Here is a 15326-nt window from a genome sequence, read left to right on the forward strand (position 1 = left end):
ATGTTGCGGGTTTGATTCTGCGCCCCTACAACTAATATTTTTGCATAGCACTAATTTTAACGGAACATATTATATATTCCTACCTAAATTTTAGTTTAATACAAGTGTTATATATATATATATATATATATATATATATATATATATATATATATATATATATATATATATATATATATATATATTTTTGAATCTATATTAAATTTTAAAAATTTGTATTTTTAACGGATAATCTATATAAGAAAATGTCCAGCCAAAATTCTAACTACATTAAAGTTTTCTTATTTTTTTTACAGTATTTAAAGTTCTCAATATTATGATATATATTATACTTTTTTATTGAAAAAAATAAGCCTCTAATTAATAGATCATTGTTTTTTAGTCCCAACATTAAGGGAAAATAACTATGGACTCCATAACATCATTTAAACAGAACTGATTAGAGCAATGAAAAAGAAGAATCTGAAGGCCACTGTCTAATTTAAATCAGCCTCATGTAGCTTTATCTATTTCACTTTTACATAATCAATGCATGAATTCAACAAAAGAATAGGTTATTGTTCAGCATATCATAAAATAGATACTATTAAATAATAACTTTCTTTACAATGTGATTAGCCTCAGCAAAATCTCACAGGAAAAACTCCTACTACACCAATATCATGAAGCATGCAGGGCAACAAGTTCTTCAACAACATGTACCACTTTTCATCCTTTACTTTGTTTTTTCTCCTTTTTGCTGTTGTTAATACTATAGGAGACAGTCTCAGCTTCTGCTCCTCAAAAATATCAAGATATTTCAAGTTTTAGAAGTTAAGTATTCACTGCAATTGCTTTGGTTGCATCCATATGATTGAGTCGACATGTTCCGATGAGGACTTCAGGAAGCTCGTCCGGTGTGTTACCCTGCACGTGATAATACACTGTCAGTATAAAAAGTTTTACATTGTCGGCAAATCACAATTAGTTTTTATTACCTGTATCAAAAATGCAATTTCTACCACCAAATTGTTCAGGTATCCAAGAACTAGGCTTGCCACTCCTCGTGCAACCGTCGAAGATCCAACGTCGATGTCAAGCTAATAACACGATTTACACAATTTAAATGTTAGCATATGAAATAAATGAAACTTTAAGCTATTAAGGATTACAAAGATTTTGCAATATTAGTAACCTCGAGATAGTTCTTGCCACGAATGTAATTTATTTCTAACGCTTGTCCAATCAAACATGCTTTCTTTCCAACACTTTGCTTGACTATCCATGATCCCTAAAAGATTAAAATTGCAAGGGAATACAAATCATTAGATAGATAATCAATCATCTTGATATATACCAAAAACTTTAGATATGTATCTGAAATCTTAGATATGTAATTGACCTTAGAAATATATGGTATGAGCTTAAATCTCGAGTTTCTGTAAGTATCATCTCCTTCAACAAAGCTTTTCAGTAAAGGATTGTCTTCTAAAGGAGTTTTCATCATGTAATAGACTGCAATGTTATACAAGGGACTTCCCGGCATCTGATTCATGATAAGAGTATGATAAAGTAAATTAACAATTTGATACTTAAAGACGATCATGAATATAATAAATAATCATGATATGAGGTCAAACTCACTTGTATGTTGATAACAAAAAAGAATTCTGGACCACCATTTGCTGCATATTTCTGAAAAAGTCCAAATGTAAAGCATGTATCGTAAGAAATTACTAGCAGTAATATTTCGATGATGAAAATTACCATATCTAATAACTCATGAAAGGAATAAGAAAATACCTGGACTATGGAACCGGGACGACTACTCAAATCATCTTCTCGTCTGTCACACCGGAGCCAATCTGCACCAACCAATTGCATCAAGGTGTTGGTTGCCTTGACCTTTGTATGGTCTTGTAAATAAGTTTCGCCTCGAACCAAAAACAAAGACGGATCAGAATCGGCCCAAGTGCAAGGTAAAGTACATTTTGGATCTTTTTGAAGAGTGGATCCATAAGAGCATGATGCATTTTCCTCCCTAGCTGCCTCTTGCAAGTCAATGTAACCCTTCTTTTGAACTGCAACATATATGTTTAAAAATTTAAACTAAGTTCTCGTAAAATCGTTTCAGAATATTCTAATTGAGAAACATCGATTAAAACTAACTTGCAAGATCATGTAACTTTTTGACCAAACCAGCAGCTGATGATAGTCTGGGTTGGGGCACGCCGAGTTGCTCTGAACACAAGTCCGGGTGCCATTGATTATCAAAGTGATCATATTCGGTTGATTCAGGAACATCAAAGAACTCATCAGAATCATTCAATCCCATTAAACTGGTACGGCCGCGAATTTCTTTGTCGTCCACTTCATCTTGCATTTCCACAAATTCATCAACCGGCTTATTATTCTCTTCTAGAACTTTAATCTTAACATCCTCCTTTACGGTAATTGGCAACCCGATATCTTTTGTCATTACAAGAGACTCAGATGAGTAGGTTCCTGCTTTGGTTCGATACAATTCTCTTAGTGCTGCAAACAAAAATCATTGTAAAAACTCACATATAATATCGTATTCACATATGTATAAAAATATGTGAGTAAACTACATAAAGTAACTTTATCATAAAAAAAACTAATAGTAAAGATCGCGCAAAAGATCATAAAATATTTTTCTCAGAATAGATAGATAGATAGATGATACCTGCAACTCTCTCAAGCATACGAATGGTTATGGATCTAGCAGATGAAGGTCGTAAATCTAGTTTCCATAATCTCCAGTCAATAGCAAGCATATGTCTTACAACTGATTGAGTTCCTTTGTTAACAGGAGTCACCACAAATCCTCCACCTGCTAGACGTGTTACAATAAAGAAATAAAATTAAGTTAAAATGAAGGTAAAAATGTAAAGAATAATGAACGTAAAATTTAAAGGATACATTACTTTTAAGCGAAGCTCGAACGTAGCCTTTCTTGGGTGCGCACTTGGAATGACACACGGAATGATATAATAATACTGCTTATTACACAATCAAAGCAAAAAAAAAAAAACAAAAAAGAGTTAACTGATGAATGAAGCACGAGTTCATATTCATAAGCATAACTAGTGGTAATTGTACCGTATGTGCCATCGTCCTCTCTTCTCCAGTATCTTCGTAGCAATAAATCTCTTGGTTTCATACCCCTACACATATATAATGAGATTATATTCATATGAAAATTACTAGTTATAGTAACATGTTTAATGTGTGAATTAGTACGCGTACCAAGGTAGCCAATCATTGTACAATTGCAGGTAAATGATATCTGTATGACCATCTAGGTGATCGACCACACTTCCTCGGTTTATACAAAAGTCCCATCTGCAAACTTCATTAATTAAATACTCACTCTTATTGTATTTGGTCTAAATAGAAACATAAGTGATTGATTTGGACGACTTACTCGGTTCTTGAGGGATCAAGAGACATTAGAGTATTAAAAATGGCCTCTGAAGTTCCATCAACCACGCCAACTGCCATTATTGCAGGGTGATCACCTCTCCGTTGCTGAATGAATAATACCAACAACAGTTTTCACTTTTAAAAAACAAGATAATCCTAGTACAAAAACAAAACATTACCAAGTTAGTAGCAACTTACCCTTCCGTGTGAATCCCAACATTTGGCTTCTTTGAACATCCTTAGCCCTGCACAAAAATAACTGTCAAATACACATTAAGCCACTAGCTTTATATGAGTTTAGTACCGATTTAGAATCTAGGTAGGCGCTAAAGCTTCACCATTTTGACAGCCAAAAATCTTCCACGGAGAAGGCGCAATAACGTCAGTGGTCATAACTTCAGAGTATGCACATGATTGAAAACTCAAATTAGAGTATTTCCAATCTATGCTTTTTGTTCCTCCATATCTGTTTCAACAATGCTTTACACATTAAGCAGCCGAATAAAAAGTACAAGGAAAAAGTGCAAGGATTCAAAGTCAATATTGAAAATCAGTTGATATACCTCAAAGATGAGCGCCCTCTCTTGTGACAAGCCACAAAATTCTTAGCCGTATTCGGATTCTCCTGAAAAACATATAACAAAAATAAGTTTCTTATCATGAGACAAAGCCTTCTACTAATTGAAGCCAGAGAGTGTAGAACCTTCACAGCAGCTTCCTGAAAAGAACGTATCCATTTCGCAGCCTCTTCTGAACTACTTGCTCCCAACTATAAACATGGAATTCAAACAATGAATTAATCTAGTGAAAAAAAGTAAAGTTTTGTTTGAATATTTAGTTTTGAGACAAACCTTAAGCTTATCCTTTTGATTTGAAGCATTATATATAGTGAAAATAAAGAACACCTGCGCAACGCAAACCAAATTCTTAATTCAATCAATTCCTCAAAGAAACAAATGCCATTCAAACTTTCTTACATTTTTGTTGATACTCTCCCTTCCATTGTCAGTAACCCGAATGAACGAGTCTATCATCGCACTTCTAATTGGCTCCTGAAAATCACAATCCTTTCATTCATCTTTCACAATTAATAAACAACTTAATCACAACCAAGCATAGCAACATCATCACCAAAAGCAAGCAAAAACATAAACATCATTTTAAAAATAAATTGTTCTGGATTTTTATATAAAATTTCAAGATTATACAGAAATAACAGATAAACAGACAACAGACAACGAATGATTATATATGGTAAAACCTCAAAACAAAAGGCAAAACATTAACATAAATTTTTGGATAAAAAATGGAAACTTTTTGGATTGATAAGAGAATATACCTCCATTTGTGAGGAGGGTTTGATGTTGAAACTTGTGAGAACATTATCTTTGAGAATGAAGTATCGTTTACGTGAGTAATGCTGACCAAACCGACTAGAACGAAATAGATAAAGCCACCCTTCCATTTTTCCCTCCTTCTTAGGAGTACCCATTTTCGAGAAATTGAGAAATTGCACTCTCGGATTCTTCAAAATTGCGTGTTTTTTTCTTCAAAAGGGAAAAACTTCAGGGGCTCTGTTAAATGAAAAACAAAAGATTGATTGATCCTCTGATCCCGATGATGGGAATCAGAGAACCAAAAATGAAATCACAGTGACAATGATTCTTTGGATGTTTATTGTTGTTTTGTTTCCTATGTTGCCGCTTCAAGAACAACTAATTTTCGCATGTTTTATCGTTGCACATGTACGAGAATACTTGAGTTTACAATATTACCCTTTTCTTTTTTCTCCAAAGCCATAGACAATGCTGTATTCTATTTAGGAAAATGTTTTTTTATTTAATTAATTTGTAATTCTTTATTTTAAAAATAAGTGCGTTTACAAGACAACTTTGTGTATTGTACTCTATTTGATAGTTAATGTATTGGAAAAAAAATGTCTTGATTTACTTGATATGTCTATGCATCTAACAAAATAATGCGTTTACTATAATGTTATTTAATGATATATAAAATATAATATTTATGAATCAAAATATTAAATAATAAGGAGGAAAAAATGAAAAAATTTAATATGTTTATGCAACAGACAAAATAATATACCTTTTTATCTAATATTTTTTATTGATATAAAAATATTGATATTTATGAATCAAAATAATAATGAGAAGAGAAGAAAAATAATAAATAAATATTTTTTTCTCTAATTTATTTGATATGTCGATGAACTGAATAAAAATAATATAATTTTTATTATAATATTTTTATTGATATATAAAATATTAATATTATATTTATGAATTAAAATATAAAATAATGAGAAAGAGAGTAAAAAAAAGATATTTTGATTTTTTTTTATTTATAATTTGTGTTTGAAACAAAAAGTTGTCTCATGATTTAGTGGGAGAGAAGAATTCATGATTTTGTTCAATCTCTTAACATTTTTTTTGCAAATATCATAATTAGTTTCTACATTAAAATATAAAAAAATTATCATATTCAGTACTTATTTTTTAAGTCAATCAAACACACTCATTGAATGTTAGATAAGGATGCTTGCCAGATAAACAAATATGATAAGATTAGAAATTATAAGGGCTATTTAGGTACACATTTTATGCAATATATAAAAGGGTAGAATGGTAATTAACAATCGTCCTGATTGAAATTCTTAAATAGAAAGGAATGACAGCTTCTTTTGTTTGTCCCGCCATGATTTGGTCGTTAGGGTCTATCTAAAACATAATAATCAACAAACATCACTAGCGGGAAATTCTTGTCTTTAATTAAAAAACAATATATTAAATTAAAATATAAAATCATATTGTTGTTAAATTTAAAAAAAGAATATCAAACACACAGATGTAAATGTAACTCTCCAAAACCTTCCCTTTTAAAATCTTCAAAAAAAAACCAACTTTTTTCATATTTTTACTATTATTTTATCGATGTATTACTATATACTATATGAAGAGTTTTTGCGCCAACAATATTCATCCTATTATGCTTCCGCCACTCTTATTTTTCTTTTATTAGATCGTCTTTATAAATTTTTTATTGGAAGTATTAGGTATCTTTTACAGAAAAGGACACAGTTACTGTAATCAAAGATATAATAATTATTAAATCATTTTTTATTCATTCTTCACCATTAAATGATTTTATTTTAAAAAATATTGATAGAGATAGAGACATATAACTGCTGAGGAATCATTTTCATCTTTTACCTTATTTGTGTTCCATCAATATTTGCTTATATATTTTATTGGTTTATGTTTGACACTTGGTTTATATCACCATCAAGATTAATATTCCTTTCATTCCATGTGCAACATTTTGTATTATAATCTTTGTGACTTGTGAGACCAAATTTGTATTACTGTCATCAACTTGTTTCATTCCAGAACAAAAAATATATTATATTTTTGAAACGTGGTTTTATATAGGGGTGGCAAAACGGGCCCGGCCTACGGGGAAAGCCCTTTTTACCCGCATTTTTTCGCGGAACAGGATAAGATTTTAGACCCGTTTTCTTTCATGTGGCTCTGAATAAAAGCAAATCTGACTTCGGATGACATAGCTATGTGGTGTTTGAACTTTGAACCCCTTAGTTTGTCTAGGCATCAAGGTTGAGTAAATCTCTAACTTGGTCCTATGATGGCTGCTCGATGTTGTTTCGACTCAAAATGGTCAAGTGATGGAATATGATTTGTATTTCAGAGGTTAATTTGGTGTGTAACAAGGCTGGGGTTATTGATCAGAATGTCGACTTCTATCTCTAACTGACAGCAATCAACAAAGGCAAGTGAGGTAGGTTGGGTGATGTTAGCGGTTGCCGCAGGTTTGGTATTGGGTGTTGTTAGCAGCTTCGCAGAGAACTTGGCTGGTGGTTATTTTGTGGATCATTTGCCTTATGGAAATGACTATTTTTTGCTTTATTGGAGGTATTTTTGATCAATTGGAGTGTTTCTCTGGTCTTGTGCGTAATTTGATTTCAGCAGTGAATATGAGGGAAGTTCAGGCATTAACAATTTGTTTGGTCCTGTATAGTTGCTGCCTTTTCAGCAAAGGGCCCTGCTATGTCTTGTGTGCTCTTACCCCTTTGTGGTCGGCGTTCCGCGAACATATCGTTGTAGAGGATTCAGTTTGTCTCATGTAGTGGTTTTGTAACTACTGGAATTTTGAATCGTCCAAGTCCTGGCGGCTGTGAGTCTGCAACATAATTTTGTTTTGTTTCATTATTCAGTTGCGGTTTTACTTTTATCCGAGTTTGTCATCACAACAGTGTTGTAGCTGGGTCTTTTTGGCGGAAAGCTCTAGTAACTATATATGTCGTGATGTCGTGATCGGGTGTTGTAGCTTTGATGTGGCTTGTGATGGGGGCTAGATTGTAGGCTCTAATTTTCGTCTGTTTGGTTGTTTCCGCTGATATGTTTTTATTGATGCAGCAGAGTCGGTGCAGCAGGGTGTTGAAAGTTGCTAAGTCTGGAGGGCTTTCCTGGAGCGTCGTTGCGGTTTCGTGGTCGGTTTACCTCTTGCTTAGCATTGAAATTGGTTGTGATCTTGTTTATCAATTGGTATAAATCTTTTAGGTTGGTTAAGCTACTGTGTCCTTGGTGGTTGGTTGGTGTAGCACAATGTAATATGGGTTTATCCTGTTATTTCGCAAACTGATGTTCTGATAGCACTTCTTGTCCTTATCTTATTTATGAATTTGGTTATTTCAAAAGGAAAAAAAAAACAGATTCGATAATTCGGTTTAAGACAAACTCAGGCGTTGAAATCTACAACTGTGTTGCACAGTTACTACACTGGAGATTCATTTCCCTCATACAACAGTAGGGTATACTTTCAGAATCATGTGTGGTTTTTCAGAAATATGAAAGTGGCTAATTTACTAATAGCTAATGAATGGAACAAAGTAGATGATACAGTATCATGGAAATAATTTTCCCATCGCTAGTTATCGATGGCCAAGCTGTGTGACTAAGTGGGAGACAGGACAATGAGGAAAGATCATGTAAGAGATCTTTTTTAATTTCAGTTCGTGTATTGACTACCAAGTATAAAATTATAATATTTCTAATACCTGGAAAAAACATCATGTAAGTTTCTTCCTCAACTACCATATTCTATGTTTCTTAAATGGAAGTAATGGTTCATCGCTAGTTTAGAAACATGGCATAAGATCAAATTGCCGGGGGGAAAATATTACAAACAAGCAAAACTATTAGTGCTAAACTTCATACAGTATTGCCAAAATGGTTGATCTGCTCAGTCCCGTGCCGCCTGTCAAACAAACAATATTTGAATTGCTTATAGAGATTGTTTAAATCATAAAATAAAAATAGTTCAAAGCGAGAGATTTTATTTTAACACGTACCTTTCAGAAAACTAGCTAGAGATGTTCATGACTTGCGGATGGAAATATCCATATGTAAATATGCCACAGACGCCGCAAAAAGCAGGAAAAAAACAGACGCCAGCATCAATGGCTCAGCAAGCATGAATATAGGGTTGAAATTGTAGTATACCTACCCCCACAACAAAAACATGGTTAGAGTATGAAACAGCCACGTTCAAAACCAGTTTTAGAAAGATATCTTAGAACTGGGTTTGGTGATACCTGGAAAGGGATGTTATGGTCAGGAACAACATTTCTCTTTTCTAGAACCATCACAGGCCTTCCCACAATGTCAAGGTATGAATACTTGGTCTGCAAAAGTTCAAAGATCAAACCATTTTAGCTGCTACTTTTACTGTATGCTATAAAGATAACAAGTGAAATTCAGCACTAGCACAGGCAACTATATTCAGAGAAGAAAGAAATATAAAACATCTCAGGGAAACCAAAAGTTGTGTATATAACTTCAACACTATGTTTTCCCTATCAAAGATTAGAAATTGTCTTCTCTAATCAGAACAAAATATCTTAGGTGCCTAACAATCATTGACCGTCTTAACCCTAGCGCTTTCACTAACAATGGTATCATCTACCAACAAATATTAACCATCGTACATAGCAATAACAATTTTCCCGAGGCAGAAGCAGGGGCAGTGATTTCCTATAAGCCAAAAAGATAGTCAAATCAAATCTTAAATACTTTTTTCAGTCAAACACTGCTGAAGCTGCATATGCAGTATGTGCAGTTGAAACAAAGCCAGTTTGAATAAGCAGTATTATTCCAAGAAAACATTACCTCTAGATGTTGATCTACTTGAAAAGGAATCACGGCTGCAGGATTTTTGGATCCCTCTGGAAGCACAACCTAATTAAATGGTTCAAAAAGGATAAATTTAACCTCCATTATTGCATGCAGATGCAGTCGAAATCAAAAGGCATAAATTTTACTTGATAGTAACAATAACAAATGCAAAATCACACTCACCTTTATAATCAACTTGTCAACCACGGTCTGAGCAAGAGGGCAACCATAAGTAAAATTGAGGTATCTTCTGCCGTCCGGAGACTCAAAAAGGAAGTCTTGCAATGGTAGCCCATAACCAATGAGAAAGGTGGATTTCCAGCCTCCAAATAGAGGATATCGAGGTTCAAATTCAAGTTCTGACTGCAATTGATAAAAATGTAAAGTATGAGATCAAGCCTGGCAGAATAAAATAAAGATCAAGTAAAATAGATTCATCATTTTGTTGGTCAAGACTAAAAGGTTGTCAAGATCTCGATCTAGATTTTACGATTTTACAATCTCATTCACCCCCAGCAATCCCGATCTTAAGTAAAATCGTGTGTTGTAGCCGAATCGTGAAATTTTTTATAAAACCATTGATTTTGTGCGATCATGGCCCATTCCAGCCATTATTGACTGTTTTCTAGCCACCACCATTAAAAGCCGAGAAGGATGACAAGATGTAAAGGCGCAACAATTATGGGGGCAGAAAGAAAGTATAAAAACTCAATTATACGTGTCTAAAGAACATGAATAAGGGTCATTTTCCAACTAATACACTTGCCTACTAAAATATATTATGTAAAAATACTTTAAAAATATAGTATTATTTTTCGTTTCAGTAGGATCTTGTGAATTTTTTTACGATCTAATGTTTTTCAATCTTGTTACCCCCTCTCAATCTTTCAAAAATAATTGGGAAGGATCTTCCAATCTTAGCTACGATCTTATGTTTTACGATATTGCTATCACCTCCTGATCTTATACAAGATCACGATCTTGACAGCCTATTTGTCCTGCCTTGGTGAATTCTAGCCTCCACAAAACTAATAGTAGAACATTTTCCCACTAAACATTTTATTAACATAGAAACAATCCATGCAGAAACTACAAGAAATCGTCACTTCCATACCTCTGCTTTTATTGACTAACTATGGTGTCAATGGCATCCAATAATACATAACCATAGATCAAATAAATAATAAAGATTTCAGTCATAATTGCTTGCAAAAGAAGAAAAAAAGGAGGAAAGAAAAGAAATGGTGCCCGTCATTATTAAAGAGGCATACAAGTGAATTTTGAACGACTACTCTAAGTCAGGTGAGAGGTGAGAGAAAAGGCATGCTATTTTAAGATACAAATGATATATCTCACCTTTAGAAAATCTGTACGTAGATGTGAAGAGGAAATATTGCCAATTTCATCCCGGTAGTATACTGAATGAACCCTAGGGGGTAGTTTTGCAAGAAGACTTTTAAATGAAGAAGCACCACTAACACCTGATCTAGTTTGATATTCAACTCTGTCAACAAAAAATACCCAGTTACATGTAATAAAAGAAACTTTAAATAAAGGATAAAATATTACAATTATTCAGAAGAATTTTAAAATTATACATAAACCAAAATAATGTACTATATGTTAATGTTTTATTAGCCGTAAGTTAGCTGATCCATTTGAAAAGTAGAAGTCCAAATCTAGGCATTTTCTAAATCATGACAATCCTAATACAAGAGTATTAATAACAACTGGTTGCCTATGTGCTTAAAACAGTAGAAAGATCCTATTCTTCTATTAGCTACTTTAAAGATAACGATTGGTCTATTTTTGTACCAAATGTTGCAATGAAACATGTAAGGGAAAGATAAATTTCAATGTTACCAAATCACCATATCAGTCAGAATTGTGAGAAATTAGATAATTTGATGATTCATCTATTGATGATTACAATACATATCAAAAAACATTTATACAAATAACACATAAATAAATATATTAAGGCTATATTAAGGCTCCGTTTGGCAATGTCAATTTTCAAGCTTATAGCTTACAAACTCATGTAACCAAAATAGACCTATTTGGTAACAATTTTTTCTAAGCTACTTCAACTAGCATTTGAGCTTATAACTCGTCATTTTTTGTCAATTTTACGCTTATTATGTTAGTTTAAAAAAATTAAATATTAAAAAAAATTTATCTCATTTCATATTTAATAGCTAGTAGTTCAACGGCTAATTATACCAAACACTACGAATTCAACCCAATAGCTAATCTGCTATCAGCTAGCTTATCGGTTATCCGCTACTTTTTACCAAATACAGTAGAACCTAAAAGGTGGGTCATGCCGCCAAATATCTAAATTCCAAATACTACAAGATGTTGAAGAGATCATTTTGCCATGTAAGTAATTATTCTTCTATTCCTTTAATCCAGACACATATTGTTCCTCAAAGAACAAAATGAAGGTCAGGAGGAGCATGAAGAAGAATGAACAAGAGATAGCAAATATACCTTGAAAAAACACCTTTGTGTCTAGCACCAGCATGAACCAGTTTATATCGCTCTGTGATCTGTATGCTTCCCCAGTGAGATATTTCAATTTCACGTTCCAGCTCCTCGACAACAGCAAAGGCATTGTTATTTTCGAAATGAACAAGTACAGGAGAATATGAATACGGGGTATGACTGCCATATGGCCCATATCTTAGCTCCGAACCAGCTCGTTTAGCGGGCTCCACTACTGTGAATGATTCTACCCGAGCACTTGGAGTTTTGATGAAAGTTGTCTGTTCCTTGACATGATAGGGAGACAATAATATTGCACTATCACGGAAATAGACCAACTGCGACTCTGATTGACTAATTTCTACTGGGAAAGGTTCCAGAGAATGTGTCAATATGTAAAGCACCTCAAGTGTTATCGATTCACCTTTACTGAGTGGAGTTAACAAGGTTATAACGAAAAATTTAGTTCCATTTGGTCCATCAGGTATCTCAGCGGATTTAACATCAAGAGGAACATAAGTCTTCTTCTTCCTCTTCCCGGTAGTTGCTGCAGCTTTGACTACTGCAAGATGTTCGGCTTCAGCAGGTGAAAAAGCAAGATGTACTTCTGAAGTAGGAGAAGTGCCTGAGTTTTCAACCTGAAAGGAAAGCTCTATGAAACACTATGTCTCCAAATTTGTAATAGATGCTTTAATAGTTAAATTCAGTGAAAAGAAAAGAAATAAAACAAACAAGAAAAAACAGGCCAAAACAAATACTGATTTGTTGGTCTAAGAATCCAAATCAAGTAACAAACTTCAATATAGATTGGAGCACGCATGTAACTGGCAGAGCCGGGGAGGAAGGGAACATGGGTGCCATAGTCCCGCCCAAGTTTGTGTTTTTCTCGATATTTATTCATATATTTATTTGATGTCCCTGTTAAATTTAATTAAATTGCCACACAGCTCTTTCATGTTATATATGTTTAGTTTGATACCTGTTACACAGGTCGGAATGAATGGAAAATTGTTTTTTTATATCTAACTTCATTAATTATAATACGATTCAGTTCTGTTTTTGGTTCCATGGAGTGCATAATCCCATTCCTTAGAAAGCCAAATACTGGCATAGAAATGAGCATTCCATTCTAAACCAATTTGATTCTATAAAAATCAGTTATGTGAATCAAACATGACCAAAATGTTTGCAAAAGCTATCTCTATTCAAATTGGATAAAACTTGGAAAAATCTCAACAAAAAAAGTACTATTATTATGCATGAGCTAACACCATCGCGGTGTTTTGCGTGAGCTTCAACCAAACTATCAGTCTGTCATGTGTGCTACTAGTGAGAGATTATTCTAAAGTTTCTAGAGAACTCTGTCGTTAGTTGGTAACTGATGTTTGTTAAGTCTGTAAATTCTATGATTCATTATGTTAGATCTCAGGTAAAGTTTAATGAGCAAGCATTATATTAGAACAAATATTATTATTAGGACTATCAGATCTGTAAGATTTTCATTCACTAATCAAATTAAACTTAGATTTACTATTCAGAAAGTTCTCTCTCTCTCTGGAACTCTATCAAAAACCACTTTTGAGATAAACTGAATCTGAATTAAAGTTCATTCGAACAATAATGATAATGAAAGAAGATTTTTATACGCTGGCAATTTAATCAAATAAAACCAAGCATACACACTAAATTTAGGCATAAAAACATCTGTTGACTCCACTTCGCTATATCAGCGACAATGCATGTCCAGTATCCGATGAGTGTGGTCACCAACAAATAGGATAACATTCAATTGATTAATTTTCTCAAATTCTTATTACTGTCAATGAGTCAATATAGTAGTGCGTCCGATGTCTGAGTCCGTGTTTCATAGCTTCACTATAATCTAATCATGTAGAACACAATTTACAAACATGCAAAGTGACAACAATGACAGAAGAAAAAGTTGAGTTATGATCAAAAGAGTAAGAGTGTGAAAGTGCTACCTTCAATGTCAAGTACACCTTAATAATGTGAGAATTGAGGTCAATCTGCAGGGATCATTAGCATATTAGTCATCATACAATATACAAATAAAGGATTTGAATGATTCCCAAAATACCCTTGAAGATATAAAATTCTCCAACAATCATAATCCACTGTCATTGAGGGAAAAATTCATAAAAAAAGAGCACCCAATAGATCAATTAGATAGAAAATCCCCATTTCTGCACGAATCTACAATCGAATTAATGTACCCATTTCCCAAGTTCGAATTTTTAAGACAGTGCGTACAGATCTAGAGCTAAAACAGGTGTCTTTATTACGAAACAGAGAAATGAAATTTTCCGTTGAATTCCGAATTGTAATAGAAGAATAAAGGTTACCCTGCGTTCGGCATTGATGATCTGAAGGTGTTGGGAAGGGGATGAGTTAACGAGAATGGAGAGATGAAGGAAGAAAAAGAGCACTGCGATTTTGAGCAGAGGTTCCATGACCATTGGTGCAGTTGACGAACAGAAGACTCTCCCAACTCAGTTCTCTCTATAGATAGTTTATGGGCTCAATTTTACTTCATACCAAACAAGTGCATTCTTATAGAAAATAACATGTGAGAGTTACTATCCTCCCCTCCCATTTTATCTATGACAACATGCACATGTATTTAATAAATTTTTAGTTATTATTTGGAAATGCACTATCATAACTATAATATCATACTAATTTAGAACTACACTGATATAATAAACTATGTATTATAACTATATTATCATACTAATTGTTTTATAAATTAAACCATTTATTTATCTAATAAGATGAAAATGCCATATATAAATATATCAATCATGAATCCATAATACAGTCAAAATTACAAAGTAACAAATGATAATACTATCCATAATACATAGCTTATTCTTCCTCTAATATCTCTTGATGAGCTGGTCTAAGTGGTTCTCCCTTTACATTCATTGTCATATAAGGATGAGACACTCTGAAATAGCACTAGACGTAGCCATATGCATAGCTCCACTCGATAAGAGCTACGATGTGGAACCTTATTTTGCGGGTTACTTCTAGGTGATATGTCTTTAACGAGGACAACAACTTTTGATGATGACAACTAATATATACTAAGAACAACTATTCCTTAATGACAATAACTAAAGTCAAACACAAAGTGGTTAAAGCTGTTAAAGATGCAAACTAAATTATTAGGGTTTGATGGACTTG

The 15326-nt window shown here is 33.3% G+C and overlaps 2 protein-coding genes across 3 annotated transcripts; both read right to left on the reverse strand.

The window, feature by feature from the left end:
- Positions 1–448: 448 nt before the first annotated feature.
- Positions 449–5135, reverse strand: LOC131641079 (protein ENHANCED DISEASE RESISTANCE 2-like). 2 transcript variants are annotated; one of them, XM_058911401.1, is made up of 19 exons: positions 4766–5135; positions 4404–4478; positions 4278–4331; positions 4130–4195; positions 3990–4051; positions 3765–3892; positions 3625–3671; positions 3428–3531; positions 3250–3345; positions 3103–3167; positions 2928–2999; positions 2687–2833; positions 2149–2514; positions 1783–2060; positions 1624–1674; positions 1382–1525; positions 1175–1270; positions 978–1079; positions 449–906 (listed from the first exon to the last, which is right to left on the reverse strand). In XM_058911401.1, the coding sequence occupies exons 1-19, from the start codon at positions 4916–4918 to the stop codon at positions 814–816; spliced, it is 2199 nt and encodes a 732-aa protein (XP_058767384.1). In that variant the 5' UTR covers positions 4919–5135; the 3' UTR covers positions 449–813. The 2 variants fall into 2 exon arrangements, with proteins under 2 accessions (XP_058767384.1, XP_058767383.1); XM_058911400.1 differs by having other exon boundaries at positions 2687–2836.
- Positions 5136–8432: 3297 nt separating this feature from the next.
- Positions 8433–14669, reverse strand: LOC131641077 (dolichyl-diphosphooligosaccharide--protein glycosyltransferase subunit 1B-like). The gene is made up of 9 exons (XM_058911399.1): positions 14483–14669; positions 14102–14146; positions 12126–12757; positions 10989–11136; positions 9816–9995; positions 9627–9695; positions 9053–9142; positions 8810–8960; positions 8433–8715 (listed from the first exon to the last, which is right to left on the reverse strand). Exons 1-8 carry the CDS (start codon positions 14594–14596, stop codon positions 8835–8837), a joined length of 1404 nt encoding a protein of 467 aa, XP_058767382.1. The 5' UTR covers positions 14597–14669; the 3' UTR covers positions 8433–8715; positions 8810–8834.
- Positions 14670–15326: the final 657 nt, after the last annotated feature.

This window comes from Vicia villosa, unplaced genomic scaffold, assembly GCF_029867415.1.
Source record: "Vicia villosa cultivar HV-30 ecotype Madison, WI unplaced genomic scaffold, Vvil1.0 ctg.003501F_1_1, whole genome shotgun sequence".
NCBI lineage: Eukaryota > Viridiplantae > Streptophyta > Magnoliopsida > Fabales > Fabaceae > Vicia > Vicia villosa.

Bases quoted from the DNA above. Each gene is read 5' to 3' on its own strand.
- LOC131641079 (XM_058911400.1), bottom strand. From the start codon at position 4,918: ATGGGTACTCCTAAGAAGGAGGGAAAAATGGAAGGGTGGCTTTATCTA. The intron at 3,346-3,427 runs GTAAGTCGTCCA...TGAAGTTTGCAG, and splicing joins CTTGATCCCTCAAGAACCGA to ATGGGACTTTTGTATAAACC. The intron at 1,080-1,174 runs GTTACTAATATT...TCGTGTTATTAG, and splicing joins GTGGCAAGAACTATCTCGAG to CTTGACATCGACGTTGGATC.
- LOC131641077 (XM_058911399.1), bottom strand. From the start codon at position 14,596: ATGGTCATGGAACCTCTGCTCAAAATCGCAGTGCTCTTTTTCTTCCTT. The intron at 12,758-14,101 runs GTAGCACTTTCA...CTTTCCTTTCAG, and splicing joins AGGTGTACTTGACATTGAAG to GTTGAAAACTCAGGCACTTC. The intron at 11,137-12,125 runs GTATATTTGCTA...TTTTGTTGACAG, and splicing joins CACAAAGGTGTTTTTTCAAG to AGTTGAATATCAAACTAGAT.